General features: G+C 41.3%; 3 protein-coding genes across 9 annotated transcripts; 2 read left to right on the top strand and 1 right to left on the bottom strand.

Moving 5' to 3' along the window:
• The first annotated feature begins 1,317 nt into the window (after positions 1 to 1,317).
• On the top strand, positions 1,318 to 6,339 carry LOC146567376 (receptor-type tyrosine-protein kinase FLT3-like). Of its 7 annotated transcripts, XM_085287180.1 has the most exons (16): positions 1,319 to 1,823; positions 1,973 to 2,014; positions 2,333 to 2,452; positions 2,737 to 2,813; positions 3,403 to 3,554; positions 3,633 to 3,757; positions 3,869 to 3,980; positions 4,182 to 4,324; positions 4,496 to 4,674; positions 4,835 to 4,973; positions 5,055 to 5,232; positions 5,348 to 5,448; positions 5,553 to 5,667; positions 5,748 to 5,953; positions 6,052 to 6,136; positions 6,231 to 6,339. In XM_085287180.1, the coding sequence occupies exons 3-15, from the start codon at positions 2,443 to 2,445 to the stop codon at positions 6,132 to 6,134; spliced, it is 1,620 nt and encodes a 539-aa protein (XP_085143306.1). In that variant the 5' UTR covers positions 1,319 to 1,823; positions 1,973 to 2,014; positions 2,333 to 2,442; the 3' UTR covers positions 6,135 to 6,136; positions 6,231 to 6,339. The 7 variants fall into 7 exon arrangements, with proteins under 7 accessions (XP_085143313.1, XP_085143306.1, XP_085143308.1 ...); XM_085287182.1 differs by having other exon boundaries at positions 1,319 to 1,497; positions 1,591 to 2,452; XM_085287185.1 differs by lacking the exon at positions 1,973 to 2,014 and having other exon boundaries at positions 1,319 to 1,550.
• Positions 6,340 to 11,386: 5,047 nt separating this feature from the next.
• pdx1 (pancreatic and duodenal homeobox 1) lies at positions 11,387 to 17,735 on the bottom strand. Its single transcript, XM_085287192.1, has 2 exons — positions 15,577 to 17,735; positions 11,387 to 13,619 (listed from the first exon to the last, which is right to left on the bottom strand). The coding sequence occupies exons 1-2, from the start codon at positions 15,965 to 15,967 to the stop codon at positions 13,240 to 13,242; spliced, it is 771 nt and encodes a 256-aa protein (XP_085143318.1). The 5' UTR covers positions 15,968 to 17,735; the 3' UTR covers positions 11,387 to 13,239.
• On the top strand, positions 11,958 to 13,792 carry urad (ureidoimidazoline (2-oxo-4-hydroxy-4-carboxy-5-) decarboxylase). Its single transcript, XM_085287194.1, has 2 exons — positions 11,958 to 12,172; positions 12,303 to 13,792. Exons 1-2 carry the CDS (start codon positions 11,998 to 12,000, stop codon positions 12,650 to 12,652), a joined length of 525 nt encoding a protein of 174 aa, XP_085143320.1. The 5' UTR covers positions 11,958 to 11,997; the 3' UTR covers positions 12,653 to 13,792.
• Positions 17,736 to 17,862: the final 127 nt, after the last annotated feature.

Here is a 17,862-nt window from a genome sequence, read left to right as displayed (position 1 = left end):
AGTGTGGTTAATCCAATGAAGATTTGTAAGGAGATGGCAGTTACTTTGAATTCACAGCAGTTACACAGTGATTAGTAATAAACAGCCAGTGAGAGTGAGTGGATTTAAGAAAGTCAGTGACTCGGGTGTGTCGCTTGGTTTGTCATCTGTTTGTGAGACTGGAGGAGATGTAGAAATCTGTTTTAAATCTTAGTTAGGAAGATTCCTGTTTGAAAACAAGCACTTTTTGTGAGAAATGCAAGAAGTACATCTGCAGAAAGCACACAGTTACATTCTGTCCATCATGTGGACAAAATCGAAAATGTTGAGCATTGAAAAACTGAGAACGCTGGGCAAGTTCAACAGAAATGTGTTTGTAAGAACGAAAAACCAAATTGTTCCTAAAATAGTTATGGAAAGTCACTGTTGTATGTCTGTGTTCTACATGTTAATCTGATGGGAAATAAAGTTGCTATTGTTTTATTGCAGTTTTTGGATAATTCTGAGTGGATTTACACAGTACGGATCTAAATGACCCGCAACAAAATCAATGTCACTTTTTTGTTTTTCAACATAATACAAGGGTTAATTTCCAAAACTTCCATATGATCTTCAATTTGTAGCAGATCCACTATCACACAGCAGCTGGAGCAGTTTCAAATGGAGCTCAGTCCACTACTACCATAGCCTACTACTAGATTAACTTGTGACACATCTGCACCTGCTGCTATGATCACATTGAGTAGAGGCTGAGTGGCTGCACTTACCCCTGGTACATCCAAATCTACCCACAAACATGTTGAAAGATGCAATGCCAGCAATGTGGATTGTCAACACTGAAAACAATCAGTAAGCAAAGACAACAGGGATCACTTTTTTCTGTTTATTTAGCATGCACAACATTTGTAGTCGCCTTCTGCACAGGGGAAGTCCACACACACTGTGTGGTACCACTTTCCACAGAAGGTGCATTCAATCTGCAAGATTGAATGAGATTGTCAGAGTCATTGTCTGACTGTTTATTACTAATCGCCTGCTGTACATTCACAGTAACTGCCATCTCCTTACAAATGTTTATTAGTTTAACCACACTTATACAGACTGTATATAACAACCAACTCTAAAATGTTTGTTCGCAGAGTAAAGACACAGACTACGCTAACGACATGTGATGTTACAACACTAGTGAAATATTAGTGTCATTTCATTCATTTCAAAGGTTTATTTGCATGACGCACAAACAGACACAATTGAAAGGTACAAATGTGTTGTGCATGAAACGAAATCAAACGTGCTGCAGATGTGTGTCACAGGTTGATCTGGCTGTAGGCTGTGGCACTTGGCCAGAGGTGGCGCTGGTTGACTCGAGTCCATGTTAGTGCACAAAGTAAACTGCTCGCTTTAGTTGTGAAGCAAAAACCTTGAATTCGGAGAAATAAACCGTGCAAGGGGAACGATAACGACGACAAGAGTCTCCCGATCGTTTACTCTTGCTGTCCTGTGAACAACATCGGCGTGGTATTACTTGTTTGCTGTTTTCGCGATCGCGTTGCGCATGAGGATATCACCAGGTAAACTCGCCACATTTTTAAACATTTTGTTGTTCAACAGCATCAAGACTGACGGAGTGTGTTTGAGATAACCTCACAAGTGTCACAGATGACACATTTGGCGGTTTTTTGCTGGTTTGTCGGTAGTAGCTCCTGAAACGCAAGAATGCCACACATCTGTTCGACCAACGCCAGTTGATCTAAACGCCAGTAGATCTGGAAAACCCGCTCCGTTACATATGTGTCTATTTTATTTTGGTCCCAAGGGAAAAGCAATCTAACTTTTATGAGAAGGTAAGAAGTGACTTTTATTCAAGTCAAAGTACTTCGCATCAAAATGTGTGAAACATGATGTCGTTTACATGTGAAGCCACTCGTCGATTTCTACAAAAAGATTGAGAAAAACAAATAACAGAAAGCGAAACTGTACCATTTCCATGTAGGAGGGGCAGTGAGGCAGACTTCTCCAGATTAGGCAGCTTTGGGTGAGCAGATACTTTCAACGTTTCAACCTTGTTTGTACTCATCTTTGCTCTTTTCCTGTGTTTCTAGTTAGAGATGCTGTATTCCGTCTGTGAAGCTAGTTTATCTATCGGATGTATGGAGAAAGCGTCCCGTTATGATCCAGCTGTGATTAATTACTTGTGTTTGTTTTTCCTTTGATATTATTAGGATATTATTAACTGTTTTGTCTTGTTCGTGAATATTGCTGGTGCTCTGTGAGTGTGTGAGGACCCCTCTCAAATCCTGCCCGTCTGGTGCGCAATATCCTCGCTTCTTGTCTTGTTTTTCCACCATCATAGAGACCAGCCCTTTTCATTTCCTTGGGATGAAATTCTCATATAGGTAGCGCTGTTGCAGCAACAAATTTTCCTTTCAGAATACGAGAAAGAAAACTTGGAGGCAGAGAAACATGATTGCAGGTGAGTGAGAGTTATTCATTCCTGCACAACAACAATCGAAGGTAATCACAGACTTGCAATCAAGGTTTGTGTAGTTGGCCAGAGCTAAATTTTGAGTTATGAAGCATTTTGTTTATGACACAGTTGTAGTTCATAAATACAGTCTGACTTAGAAAAGCAATCATTTCTTCTTAATGATGCATTTGTTCCTTTTTTTTGGTTTTGTTTTTTCCCACTGGTGTATATACATTTGTTTTGATTTTCAGTAATATTTAAACTAAAGATTCAGTTTTCTATGTCTCCAGCTGTTCTGCTGCTGTGTGCTGTCGGAGTGCTCTGCTCTGATGATGTAAAGACTCCAGTCTGTGTACCCAGTCATGAGGTAAGAGCTGTTTTAACTAAACTCTGATCAAATAACTGAAAGTGATACTGACAATGAAGTCTTAAAGCAGGGAATAGTTCTGAGATGACATAAAATGAACTATTATTCTTTAATGAACCCCTCTTGACCAGTCTGAAATATGCATTAATTGCACATATACATATCTGGGTAAACAAGACACCTATAGTCTAGATAAGACAGAAGTGAACACCCATTTTCATGCTGTGCATCGACTCTTTAATGTTTGTGTAGCTCCAGCTTACCTTCGCAAATGGCAGTGTGTGTGTTATGGTGTACAGGGCAGCAAAAAGCACACAGCAACAGAGAGGGAAATAGTGCTAGCTGCTCTTTCTGTGATTTCCTGTAATCACTTTGTGTCATTCTAATACATTTTGAAGAGGTTTTAGTACAAGTTTTGTTCAGGTACAAAATATAAGCTTCGTTTGTTTTGTTTTTTAAAGGAAACATTTAATCAGGAGATCAACTTTTTTTATGTGTTTTCGGGAAAATCTAATTCAGATCTTGCCAGTGGTGATGATTTTACTGCTGCTAAATGAAGGAGGATTAAATGTTGGCTCTTGTTTTTCAGGCAGCATGTTTGACACCAGCTGATTATCTGAATCCATCTGGTCCCATCACCAAAGTGTTAGCAGTGGGTATGAAACTCATCATCTCCCTGGAGGGCCTCTCTGGATCTCTTGTCTGCCACTGGATCAGAGGAGAAGACCGAGTAATGACAGCGTAAGTGACCGTCTGTGTTTCTGTTTGGGTGCTTTATATTTCTATGTATTTAAACTGAGATGTTTCCTTTAACCTCAGCAGAAATGGGAGTCAGTCCATGGTCACATCACAGCTTTCTGAGACAGATTCAGGGGAGTACACTCTGACCTGTGAATCCAACAATGTCACCATGTTCTCCACGACTGTGATTCTTCATGTAATGAGTGAGTAACAGCTTCTCACCTTATTTCTTCTACAATACTCACACAATCTCTGTTTGATGATCAATGAGTGATAATACAATTAATTTAACTGTTTTCTTTGATGTTGTTTAGAACGTCCAACAAAACCACAGCTGATGCTCGATGGTGTTGACGTGTCAGATACTTTTCCCCTTTTTAAGTGCATCTCTGAGGGTTTCCCCAAACCCACAATCAAATGGTCTGGGTAAGATGTTGTCCTTTACATTTGTATGCAAACTTCAGAATAGCAACACTTCTTAATTTCTGATTTTAGACTGAATCATTTAGAGAGATGCTTTATTTTGATTTTAGATAGGTATCAGACAAGCTTTGGTAATAATGTTTTTCATAGACACAGCTTTCTGAAAAATATCAAAATGTTTTTTTTTTCTCTCTGTTTGACCAGTAACAAGGATGGACAACAGAGTTTAAAGGGAAGCGACAGAAAGACAGAGCGCACAATATCAAGCACTGAATATTATAATAGAGGAATGATGTGCTGTGCAACCAATGCTGAAGGACAAGAGTGCTCCCAACTGTATGACTACGGTAACTGGATTTAAATTAATTCATAACAAATTTAATACATCCATAATGAATTTATCCATAAGTTCTTTCTTCAAATAGTGAAAGTGAAAAAAACAATGTTTACCCAGAGATTCACTAACTAATCTCCGAAAAGCAAATATTTCTTACTTGAGGCCCTGATGTGTGTTTCAGACTTACAGAGCAGTGTAATGAACAAAGATGAGGTATCTACTGTCACCCTGAGCGAAGGTCAGTCTCTGCTGCTTCGCTGCAGAGTAAAGGGATACAGTCTGAGATCACCTGTGTGGGAGAAAGGAGGAAAACAGCTCAATGCCAGGACACTGTCATGTAAACCAGAGAAGGAGGAGGAGGTACAGTAATGTCCTGTAATCAGGGAGAGTTTCCTTAAACTTTCTTGTTATGTTTGTCTGAAAACTGACCGACCTTTTTAATATTCCTCAGTCTGAGACACAAAGTACTTCACTGATAATCATCCTGCAAATGATCATTATTATGGGGTTTTTCTTCCAGATGTGCATTAAAAATGACTCACATTTCGGTGTTCATATGGCCTACCTGTCCATCAGATCAGTGAGAGAGGAGCACAGCGGCACATACACCTGCACGAGTGCAAATAAAAACTCAAAGTCTGTTCATGTTCATGTCTCAGGTCAGTAGACTTCATTTCATGTCATTATTATTTGAAACTGTTCCCACTGAATAAATCTGGTTTATTCTTGTGTTTCCTCAGATGAAGGTTTCCTCTCTGCACAGCTGGATGAGACCAAGATCATATCAGCTCAGGAGGCATCCAGCACCTGCTTGCAGGCCACTGTTTCCTACCATCCTGTTCTCCAGTACTGTTCCTGGGAGACTCCTGACAAAAACAGGACTAAATGTGTCAGGGAGACATGGGTAACACAGCACAGGTACTTCAATGACGCAAACTGTCATCATGTAGAAGTGTAAAATTATCCATTCATTCACATTTTTCATGATCAGTGTAATCATGTGATATGAGGACTGTAATGAACTGTTTCTCAGGACTGTGAAGCTTTGTGATCCACTCATATCAGGAGATTATAAGTTACACCTGGAGGCTGGAGGACAAAAGGAAACAAAGATCATATCAGTGTGTGTTGTAGGTGGGTTAATGTAACCTTTGTTACAGTTTTATTATTACTTAAATTTAATTATAATTTATATTTAAAATGTGAGATTGTTTGAGATCATCTGATTTTTGTTCCAGATGAACCAAAGTTCAACTTCTTGTTTAATAAGGATGATGGTACCCTCAACCTTGAGACTGTCAGTCCTGTGCCAGCAAACTATACCTGGATGTTTTGCTCTGAGTCCAATGACAGGTATGATTACCTGCACAGCCGTTCAGCTCAGAGAGCATTTTAGCTCTGATTATTTAAACTCCTTTTACTTTGTTTCACAGCTGCAGTGAAATTGACTCATCCTGGGATGAGGTCCCAAATGCATTTCAAATAGATTCTGATGTTTCCTGCTATAAGCCGATCAAGAGCTTAGTGAGCAAAGACGTGTTAAAAGGAGACCAATTCAGGTTTTGTCTGACAAACTCAGTTGGCTCCTGGTGCAAAACCCATTACATGATCATCCCACCTACACCTCAGCCCTCTATTGGTAATAACAAGTCTAATGAATATATTTACTGAAAATATTTGATGGAGAAAAAAAATCTAAACGTTGTCATGCTCACATTGTTTTGTTTTGTTTTTTAGGTAATCCACCTGAGGAGAACTCCTTCCTGCTGACAGTATGTTTGGTTCTGGTTCTGCAAAACCCATTACCCAGTATTCTCTAAAGGTACAAAGAACTTTTTATTTGCATTACTTTTTAATAAAATGTCAATTATTAATTAATCAATTCTTATTATTGTCCTTGTATTTCTATATTATAGATGGTGTACCTACTTATAACAACATGATGGTGCTGAAAGTAGGCAGTTTGCTTCTGCTTCTGGCTTGGCTGTAGTCAATAAAGAGCTCATGTACCTCATCAAAAATAAAGTATATATTTGGTCTTTTTATAAACATCTTTTTATGAACAAAATAAAGAGCATAGCTCATCATCACTGTTTGACCAGCTTGTAGACTGAGGGCAGAGGGTCGGCCTGTTCACCTCCACAACTGGATGAATAACCATTATCACTCAGTCTCACTCTCTTTCTTTTTTTCAGCTTGGTTATAAAGATATAACCACCAGAATTTCAGCGACTGCCATGATCCACTGACCTCTGTGGACATTTCTGAACGATGTCTGTGTAGTCAGACATTTCAATATCTGAGAAGGATCTTCTGTAACCATCAGATACAGTTACCACCCATATATCATTTTATCCATACAGCATGTTACTTGATAGTCTTCTCACAATCATTTAGAGTAAAATCGAGTGTCTTTATCTTTAAATCAAATATAGTGAGCATTTTATACTTATTGCTGGAACTGGATAAATCATATTTAACCTAACACTTTTCATTATCTACCACAGTTTAACTATATACTACAGCTTAAGCAAACTGTACAAAATAAAGAAGGTCTAAATGTGAAAGATGCCAAGAAACTCAGAAATTTACAAGGAGAGCATTTAAATTCCAAAAAGACATGTCGTAACATATCAAGAGATTTATACCCTGAACTGTCTTGTGATGACTTGATAGTGCTAATCACTGCACCACCATGCAGCCTTGTGTAGTACTCATGCACCATCATATAAGTATACTTGGGCTGTAGAAACCGCATCTTGTATGTCATTCTTGTGCTCAATAAGCTCCAGTCAGGAAAAGTTACAGGCACACCCTGTCAACCCACAAAATTCCTCTCGTGTATCAGAACTGCACTCATTTCTGTGTATTTACAGCTACTCTTCAAAAGTTGATTCTGTTCATCTGGACGTAGCGTTTTGTGGGAGAAACGTTTCGTCACTCATCCAAGTGACTTCTTCAGTCTCAGCTGACTGCAGGTTTCCCCAAATCTTATAAACAGCACATTTGCATAATGATTGAAACCAGCCCACTGAAGGAACGATGGGCTGGGAGGTCAGTTCCTTAGTCTTAATTATGCAAATTCTCATGACCATTGATCAACAACCACTGATCAAAGCCCACTGATCAATGGCCATGAGTACCATTCACAGAGAGTTGGGGAATGGCTGCAATCCCAGCATTGTAAGATGGCGAAAGATGTACCCTTAGGCCCCCTCCTCAATTCAGAGATGGTCTTTCCCTTTTCACGTAAATGGCTTCCTTGACTCGCGCTCAAACCAGCGTTCCTCCCTGTCCAGGATGTGTACATCCTCATCCTTAAGAGTGTCCACTGGCCTTGTTATGGTTCAAAATATTGGGGATGGAGACAAGAGAAAAACCACAATAACAACACTGGTCCGGCCGGGTTAAGTCAAACGATGATTTTAATAGTCACACGCGTGGGAGATGGACACTGTATGCAGACAGCCTCAGATCTCAAAATGGTGGAGCATTGCTCAAACTCTTATAGCCTCTGGTGCCTCCACCTTATCATAAAAAGCCTAAACATTCACATGCTTTCTCTCACACAGCGCCTAAGCTACGACCTTGGCTCCCTGTTTATCTGCTCCTGCTGAGATGGGGCAGAAAACTCCAGTATATTCTGTTCTCTTCTAATCAGACAAATAAGGCGATGACTTTCTGCAAACAGTATTTTCTTATAACTCAGCAGTATAATGCATCATAAAACAATGTCATTCATCCACAATAAATCAGCAGTCTAATGTAATGCAAATCAGTTTAACTAATGCAATAGTTATCAGCTTCTTCTAATTCAGGAGAATAATGCAAACTAAAACTACATAATAATTCACAATCTTTAGTTAGGGGTATAACATGGCATAAAATAATATTATAATCTAACAGCCTGTAGGTGTAAATAGACTGCAGAGTCCTGGCCTGACGAAGTAGCTCTTCTGTGTTGTGCCATCCGCTTTGCCACAGGTTGTTTGGTTTCCCCGATGTATAAATCCTGGCAATCCTCCTGGTACTTAACAGCGTACACTATGTTACTCTGTTTGTGTCGGGGGACCCGATCCTTGGGGTGGACCAATTTTTGGCGCAGCGTGTTTTGGGGTTTAAAAGCCACAGAGACCCGGTGTTTAGAAAAAATGCGTCTCAACTGCTCCGATACTCCTGACACATACGGGATCTCTACAGGTTTTCGCTTGGGCAGCGGTTGTCCTTCTCTCCTGGATCAGCTGGAGCTTTCTTTAGGTGCCTTTCCAGCTTTGACAAAAGTCCAGCTGGGATAACCACATTTACTCAGGGCCTTCTTGATGTGCTGTTCTTCTGCCTCCCTGGCCGCTGTGTGTGTAGGGATCATGTTCGCTCTGTTTTGTAGCGTCCTGATGACGCCCAGTTTGTGCTCCATGGATGATGAGAGTCAACCTTAAATACTGATCCGTATGCGTAGGTTTACGGTACACATCAGCTTTTAGATGTCCCCCATTAGTCATGGAAATCTCACAGTCTAAGAAGGCTAACCTGCCACTTATTATATCCTCCCTTGTGAATTTGATGTGTCGGTCCACCGAGTTAATGTGACCCCTGAGATTTGATTTTCACCCAGGTTTCATCCACATATCTGAACCAATGGATTGGTGGTGTTCCAGGGTAGGATAGCAAAGCCCTCTTTTTCCACTTCTTCCATGGACGAAACGTTTCTCCCACAAAAAGCTACGTTCAGATAAACAGAATCAAGTTTTGGAGATTTACTTACCTGGATGATTGAGCATGCATCAAGACATTTACAGCTACTCTGACAGCTTTGTGAAGAGATTTCTACACATGCTGGTGGAGTTTGGTTGCAGTTATTAAGTCAAAGAGGGGGTCGAGACAGGTTCTGAGTGCTACTTGAAAAACTCAGTGTAAATGTTTTGAGGCCTCCAAGGCAATGCTTCCCCTGCCTCCTCATTTGATCTGTAGCATTAAGCTGTTCAACCATTACTCATTGTAAGATCAACTCTTCCTGTATAAATGCAGTAACCGCAAATGTCACTGCCCCCAGTGTCCAAATGTGCAACAACACAAAACAAAAACAATAAATGGCTCTTACACCCATGGCTGCTGTATTATGCTTTTTTTGGTTTCATGGTGGCCACGTTGTTATCCTGTACAAGCCAGACCTGCTCTGAGCAAATTGTCAGTGCAGGGAAGCCCCCAACTTCTTCGTTGCCATAACAGTGATGTTGTTTTCTTCTTGCTCCTGGCAATGAGCATTGAAAGTTTAAAGTGAATGAAAAAAAGAGAGAGAGAGAGAAGCTATGTGACCACAGATTTTTATCCTCGTGCTCAAAATATTTCCACCCACGGAAAGTCTGCTTATCATGAAACCAGTCTCTCCTTTACTCACAAATGAAATGTACGCCTGACTGTATAATACTTTCTCTGCTATAACATTGTATCTAAAACAAACAAATAAATAAATAAACGTCTGTGCACACCTAAATGAGTCTGCTCTTTTCCTGTGTTTCTAGTTAGAGGTGCTGTATTCCATCTGTAAAGCCTCTCTTAGATGTATGGAGTAAGCATGAGCTCCCATGTGACATGACCTCCTTTGTATAGGTGAGGCAATTTGAGCCACTTTGGTTGTGCAGATAAGCAGCATTTGATCTTAAGCCTGTTTCAATAACAACCCCTGGCTCCAGAATGTGCTGAGTCTCCTCCTCTCTAATGGAAAGTTGCTGTCACTGTTAACAGACCCAGATTTTGCATGTGTTTCTTTGAAACTGGTGTATCAGTGTGAGGACGTGATCTTCAACATTCCCTGCTTGCCTGGTGATACATCCTAATTTTCCTTACCTCGGCTGAATTGTTGTTTAATTTAGGTAATTGTGTGATCTCCTACTAAATGTCAGGTTAGGCCGCACCAGCGTGGGAGTGGAGATCCACTCTAGTCCAGCTATTTGCTGTTGAGTCCCAGAAGTAATTGATTGGTGGGTTTGGGGCCCTTCTCTTTAAAGGGGATAGAAAGGAAGAAATATGCATGCAGAGAGACTGGATGGGAAAGGGTTGTAGAATACTTTTGAACTGAAGCCCACAGTTGGAGGAAAGCTTTTTTTCTTTTTATTTGGCTGGTTTTGTTTTAAAAATGCTTTAGTTTTACCAGAAGGAAGATTCATTTCAGGGCTTATGTGTTGCTTTAAAAAAAGAATTGGACTGAAAACTGCTAGAAGTAACCTGTGCAGCTTTAGGAGGAATAGCCTACCCTGTAATGAGGAGGTGGCCAACCTCATTAAAGAGACTGAGAGTTGCATTCCCAGGATCTTGTGTGAAAACTCCCTCCCCATTAACTCAAGGCCCATTAAGGTAGATGAAAACTCTTTCTCAGGAAGATGCTGAACTAATTTTTGATTGGCTGACAGGCTGATAATGCTAAACGTTATGTCCTCGGGCTGCTGGCCAGAATTACACCCCCAGCCCACTAGCCTGCCTTGAAAGAAAAATAAGTCTTGTGTATCTTATTTCCAGTGAGAGTGTGGTGCTCACTAATAAAACTTTTTTTTCTTTTTTTGGACTGAGGCAGTTTTTGCCCATGTGATTTTGTGCAGTAGTAAATCTGTGTAGGAATTAGGTGTCCTGCCAACCATGTTTATACAGCATCATAGTGATCAGCCTTCCTAATTCCCTGCGGGTTAAATTGCCATGTAGGTGGAGTAGTGGAGTTGCAGTAAGAACATTTCCCCCTGCATACCAGGAGAATGAACATTTGGAGGCAGAGAAACATGATTGCAGGTATGTGAGTATTTCAGGATCCTGCAGAATTAATGGCAATCACAAATTTTAAATGAAGATTTTCGTACAATGTGATGCAGTATATGATGCCACTAGGAGAAAAGCTGTGTTCTACTTAAAAGTAGATTTTACTAAATGACAGTAATGAAGTACATTTTTTTAATGTTTCCTTTTTTAAAGTGGCGGAACTAGAAATCTTTAAATGGGGGCAAATGAGGGGCAAGAGGTCCAGGCAGGGTGGCACATACCTGTTAGGTAAAGCATGTAAAAATATGTAAATAGAGTCAACAAAATATCCACAAAACTATTTATTGTATCATTATCGTCATTATCGGGTCTAAGAAAACAAAGATTGTAGGTAGGTTTACACAATTAGTTTTAGCCATTCAGACTTAAAGAGCCTCGTTCAGGAAATGTGATCCCCGGAATTTGTCTGAAAACGCCATCATTTTCAGTGCAGGTCTTTTAGCTTACGTAAAATTTTCCTGCAGCTCTATCGCTACAGGCTATTCTCATGTAGGATCTGTCTGCTTCTTCCACCACTGAAGCCTTATCATGATCTCAATACCGGCGTCGCGCTGTTTTAATGGATAGCCGTCTGATTTATATTCTTTGCTGACCTTTGTTCAGCGCTAGGGGACGCCAGAGCTCAGAATTGTAATGCTGAATAAGGACCCTGCAGCTAAAATTTAAATCACTGTTTTCCTCCTATTTTACACTCAGCCAACTGTTCTTTCCAGTGTCAGATGATAGTTTCCATAAGAAAATATTAACCACTGCCAGACTATCCGGGGAGGGTGGGGGGTGTTCTGTGTGTCCAGCGGTGCGTTAACCCTTGTTGCAAAGTGTTGCGTAAAGGTCAACAAACACTGCCTGTGGCACCACTGAAGACTGTTCCCATAAGTCATGGACATTTCAGCTGTAAATGCTCTTTCTTACGAGGATTTTGTGAACACTTTCGGTAACGTGGTGGAGAAATGTCCTGTTATAACAGCCGCTGTGTGGTCGAGGCGTCCGTTTGTGAGTTTAAATGCTCTGGAGGCTGCCATCAGTGACTTCATCGACGAGCTCCCAGAATCAGGTGATCCACGGAATTAGTTTATTAACATTTCTACCCTGTGCTCGGGTTAATTTTTACGCGTTTGTTTAATAAGTAGGCTTGTATCAGTTTAATGCTCTAAACTGGCAGAAATGATCGGTTGTATGTGCAGGTAAAGAGGGGATCCTAAGGTGTCACCCCGATCTGGCCGGCAGGGACCTGCAGAGAGGCACCTTGACCCGGGAGTCGCGCCAGGAGCAGGCGGGAGCCGGAATGGACGCGCTGACCTCGGGGGAAGCCGAGCGCATGGCCCGTCTCAACGAGGAGTATAAAAAGCGCTTCGAATTTCCATTTGTCATCTGCGCCCGGATGAACGACAAAGCGAACATCTTGCTGCAGCTGTCCGAGCGCTGCCAGAACGAGCGCGCAGTGGAGAGAGCGCGCGGCATCGAGGAGGTGAAGAAGATCTGCCGCTTGCGCCTCCAAAGTCTGCTGCTTACTGATGGCGCGAACAAATTATGAAGTGCCGGAGGTTGAGTTTTGCGCCAGTTTGCCTCTAAACCTCATCACTCCCAGGCTCAAAGGCTGTGGTATATTTTAATTCTGAATGTATCCATAAAATCTCAATCAATAAAACATGTGGATCATTGATTCTAATTAACAATCTCCATAATACAGCTTAGTGTATATACAAGTGTACACTGATGTATGGAAAACAACAGCACTGATAATCATGTCTGTGGTCCGCTGTCGGGAAAGGAGTTCGTGAATTTGTTGTCTCCGCGTGCCATCTGGTGTTGAACCTATCTCAGAGGATGTTTGGCGATGAAGAAACGTCAGTAAATAAGTCCTGAATCAACAGACTGTGGACTCCAGTCAGGGGGCTTATGGTGGTCCAAGAGAAATTTCTGAAGGGTCCCTGTAAACGAGCACTTTACAGAAATATCCCCCCACCCCTAAATACCATCAATCTTTTCAGAAAAAAAATATATGTACATGTTTCCTAAAACTTGGATTTGAGTTTCAGTCAAAGTTAAAATGATCCCTTAAATATGAGTTCAGGTCTGAGTCTTAAAAATCTTAAAGTCTTAAAAATATATCCGCTGGATCTATGCGCTCTCTCTGGAGCCGGAGGCAGACAGACCGTGCAGAGGGGACACGGGGGGTGTGGTGGGGTGTGGTCCGTTTGAGGAGGAAACCCCTCCAGCGGCCTCCCCCTGGTCTCCAGAGGTGATGGAGGAGTCCTGGTCGGGGTCGGCCCCCCTCGCCCTCCTCCGGTCCTCCTCCTTCTTCCACTTCATGCGCCTGTTCTGGAACCAGATCTTGATGTGGCGCTCGGTGAGGCTGAGGGTCAGCGCCAGCTCCACGCGCCTCGGCCTCGAGATGTAGCGGTTGAAAAGGAACTCCTTCTCGAGCTCCAGCAGCTGGGCGCGCGTGTACGCAGTCCTCGTGCGTTTGTTTTCTTCATTCTCAGTCATCACGTATGACCCTAAAACCACACGGAGAATTAGCGCCCTTTAAAAACAAGAATATGTAATAAAAATGAATTTTTATTAAAATCTGAAGCACTTCAAGTGTAAATTTACATTTTTAATTGTAAACTATGAAAAGTGTTTTTTATTCATGTAAAAAATAAATCTTGAAAATGAATGTAAAGAAGAATCTCCAGCCACTCTTTATTTAACCAGTACTAACCAAATACTTGGCCAAAAAACAGGTGATTATTACGGGGGGTTATTCAAACAGGTGTAATTTAGATTTTAGGGATGAAGATTATTATAGATTACTTGTTTTAGAGATTAAATTAACATTTCCTTCAAGGACAAAACATATTTCCCAGTGCACGTGATCACCCAGAGCTGAAATTAAAGCAGATTAATTACTGTGCATATCATAAACCACAACCAGGAAGTATTTGCTACAGTCACTGAAAACTGTATATAAGTTTTAATTTTTTTTTAAGTATTTTCATATTGTTGAAGATAAAGACCGAAACAATATAAGTTTTTAGACGCCTTAGAAGAATCCATTGACCGCTTCTTTAAAATAAATGAATTAATTAATTACGACTGTTAAAAAATGATCTCTTCCATTTTCAATTATATTTTTTTACATTTAAAACAGTCAAGTAAAAAACAAAGATTTAAAATATTATAGAAAAGTAATTCTTGTCTTTATTTGCACGTTATCAGTCACGCATCAGTTAGTTTGAAGAGCTTCTACGGCGTTTTATTTTACCCGAGGACCCTAAATTCCCTCATATAATTTGTTCATTTTGAACATCAATACAAGAAAGACTATTCATTCATTTATGACGTTGAATGTGCAGCTAAATTTGTATTTAATACGTTCCAAATAATAATAATAATAATAATAATAATTTAATATACATTTATTTTCAAAGTGAAACTGAAATACGCCATCATGCAGACTATTTTTTAAATAGATTTACATAGTCAAGTTGTTAGAAATTAATATGAATCATGTGAAGCCACTGATTATAATTATTGCCTATTTGTAAGGCACTAATTTAGAGTTTCGATTCTGGGCATCATTCCCGTTACCGTCGTTCATGCTGATTTTAAAAACTTTTGTTTTTTTTTTTAAGTTCATAGTAACTGTTTCAAAATGTCATATATAATAAGTTTACACTGTCCATTAAGTATCTCAGAATAATAAAACAACGTGGGCCTGCTATATCAGAGTGTAAGTTATTCAGTTTCGACTTTATGAGAGTGGCTCGTTCATACATGACGCTTCTATTGAGAGTTCTTTAGGAGAGAGAATCAGAAGAAATGTTTTCTGGGAATTTCATTCTGATGTAAGAAAAGTACGAGAACTTTATTTGCTTTTTTTATTTTAACCAAAATGGGGGTTTTTCCTAACGACGACACTGCTTTTACGCAAACTCGCTGCACGTAAAGCCTCTCCAAGTTTGTTGAAATTCAGTCCACTGAAAACTCTTCCCTAAAAAATACTTTCCTTAAAAAGTTCATTACATGTTAGAGTTTCTTTTTTGTTCCACGTTATCAAGACCACATTAGAATTACAAACGACTTGGCAATATAAAAGACTATTATTAGGCTGCTCGTGGCTAAAGATAGCGTGATTTGTGAAAATGTTTTTGTACAAACAAAACTCACATTTTTGTGACGATAATACCTCATATGAAGCAACCGCTCACCTCCCGGGCCTTTTACAAAAATGACTGACAGGTAAACTGAAACACCCAGGATCGTATTGTTGGGGCCATGATGTCATTAAAGGCCTCAGAAGGAGTTAGTTGAAAGTTATTTGTTATGTAGCTAAATTGTGCAAACATGACTGTCTCATATTTTAATTTGAAGCCCTCTTTGAACTCAAATTAAGAACTTTAACCCCCCTCAGTCAGATTCTGTAGTACGCTCATAATCACACTGTATACGCTGATTTGTTTGAGTGTTTACCTGCCCACTGTCCTTTCCAGGTGTGTGAGTGGGATTTAGTGGTTTTCATCCAGGGGAATGGCAGGTGATATCTGCTCTGTTCCACGGGGTCACTGTAGCCTGGAGGCGGCTGGAGCGTCTGCTGTTGCTGCTGGTGCTGGTGGTGGTGGAGGAGCTGGGGTACGCCAGGTTCCTCCCGCATACTCGGCAAACTGTAAGTGGTAGCAATGTCAGGAAGGCCGGCCTGCTCCAAGGCTCCCATGGACGGCGGTGTGTAGACGGAGTGGACCTGCCTGCTCATGTAGAGGCAGGGTGGCGGGCTGCTGTGGCTGTAGTCATCACCCTGTGATCTCTGGTACGTGCAGGAGTCTTTAAAAACCTGAGAGGGATAAAAGTGATCTTCCCGATTCATGGCTGGCGAGGACCCGTGTCTGCAGGGGGGCCGTTTGCGTACACACACGCACCGTAACCTGCGCCCTACCTCGGCGTAAACCTTCAGCCCTACCTGCCTCAGGCGCAACTGCGAGGCCCTTACTGCTCCACACAGGTGTGTCACTCTGCCACCATGTGATCCTGTAGCGCCCAAGCCATTGGTTTCACTATTTGCTCAAAAACGGCAGGCCGATAGCTCCCAGTTTCCAGGATATTCTGCAGCTCTGTGAGCTTTTTTTTCCAGCCAACTGAACAAGAGCGCGTAAATCAATGGTACTCTGTAAATACCGCAAGGTTTACCTGGCATCCACCTGTGTCTGACCCCAACAGCAGCAGCAGCAGCAACAACAACAAAAACAGGTGACCGTGCAACTGCTCCTTCCACATGTGGGGCAAAAGAGGGAGTTATTAATCAAGAGCGTCTGGAAGGAGCACGAATCTCACGCAAGGCAAGCTGGATTGTCCTCAAACAGCACAGCCATCGACATTTTATATGGATATATCTCTCGTGTGCACACTGAGGTTGATAAATCGATACGTATGGGCGCAAACATTGGTTGACCCGCCAGATAAGAGACGTGGATGGAGAAACAGTTGTCTTGGAAACTCTGGCGAAAAGCTCAAACACCACACACAGCCCACTTTTTTCATTTATCTGCTTTTCCCCCCTCTAACGTTTAAAACGCGCCCATTATACTTTTGTAAATGCATCATTTAACACCATTTCGCACGCATGGACCCACGATCTCCGCACGCAGGTATCTTGGCGACAACAAACAAGCGCTCATGCGGCCACTTCGCTCGCTGCACTCTCGCCGGTGTTTGCTGGTCATTAGCCTTCAGCGGCGGCGTGTGCTCGCGCCATTAAATCAATTAGGCTGGAGTGACTGGACTGAACTCAATTAACAGCCGTGCGCGTGGAGCGTGTCTCCACAGCCTTCGAGCTCTCCGGTGTCGGCTTTACGCAACGCGGAGACGAACGCGATTTACTTATTTTTCAGGAAAAATTACAGGAAGATCGGGCTTTTACCTCGCTGGTGTGTATCAATAGACCGTATTTGCCCGGAGTTCTTCAGAAGCAATTATGCCACTTTCGACTGTATCTTAATGGGGCACTCAGCGATGCAATAAAGTTCAAGTAAACCAATTCTACACAAAACACCGCCTGCACTATGGCTTAATGGTGTTTATATTTGATTATTGTTTCAAAGAGGAAGGAAACAGTTAACCAGAGCCATTCTCCTCTACAGTGGAGACAACGTGATTTATGAAGCATGATGCGCCTCAGATGCACTTTAGCCAACTTTCAAGCTGCAGATTTTTTTTTCCCCTTATGTAATGGCCTAAGCGAGGAGTGACACACGGCTGTAATTGAGCCGTGTGTAATCAGGGCCAAAGAGCTTGACATTTGTCACGTTTATATAAGGCTGTGAAACAGTAAAAAATAAAAAGGAGGCTAAATGGAGAGGACACTGAAGGCTTCGGCAAACGTCCACCCATCCTCAAACCTTACAAAAGGTGAAAATACTGTATGTGTTAAAGGGTTAAAATACTTCACTGCCACACATAATCCTCTGGAGACCACTGAACCACAAGCACAGGCGCATGTAGGAGTGTCAGGAAAACAAAGTTTTTTTTCCTCTCTCCTTTGACAAACAAAACCCTTTGTGATAGCTGGTGTATACATGTCAAAAAGTTGGACAGGCGATAACATGCGCTTACCTAGTGGCGACTGCAGCGTGGCCTATGTAAACATCATGGCTAGTGAATAATAACAGAAAAATGGTAATGACATTATGATTGAAACAAAGCCTGCTCTTATGGGCGAAGCATAACTGCATCAAACTATGATGAAGAGAATGAAGAACATAAACG

This window comes from Mchenga conophoros, linkage group LG9 (assembly GCF_057382185.1).
Source record: "Mchenga conophoros isolate Kocher_MC1m ecotype Shallow Benthic linkage group LG9, M_conophoros_male_GT1.1, whole genome shotgun sequence".
Lineage (NCBI taxonomy): Eukaryota > Metazoa > Chordata > Actinopteri > Cichliformes > Cichlidae > Mchenga > Mchenga conophoros.
Note: the sequence above shows the minus strand (reverse complement) of the source record. Positions and strands in the feature narration are given on the sequence as shown.

Bases quoted from the DNA above. Each gene is read 5' to 3' on its own strand.
- urad (XM_085287194.1), top strand. From the start codon at position 11,998: ATGGACATTTCAGCTGTAAATGCTCTTTCTTACGAGGATTTTGTGAAC. The intron at 12,173-12,302 runs GTGATCCACGGA...TTGTATGTGCAG, and splicing joins CGACGAGCTCCCAGAATCAG to GTAAAGAGGGGATCCTAAGG.
- LOC146567376 (XM_085287182.1), top strand. The intron at 5,233-5,347 runs GTACTTCAATGA...ACTGTTTCTCAG, and splicing joins ACATGGGTAACACAGCACAG to GACTGTGAAGCTTTGTGATC. The intron at 5,954-6,051 runs GTAATAACAAGT...TTTGTTTTTTAG, and splicing joins TACACCTCAGCCCTCTATTG to GTAATCCACCTGAGGAGAAC.
- pdx1 (XM_085287192.1), bottom strand. From the start codon at position 15,967: ATGAATCGGGAAGATCACTTTTATCCCTCTCAGGTTTTTAAAGACTCC. The intron at 13,620-15,576 runs GTAAACACTCAA...GTGTGGTTTTAG, and splicing joins CTGGAAAGGACAGTGGGCAG to GGTCATACGTGATGACTGAG.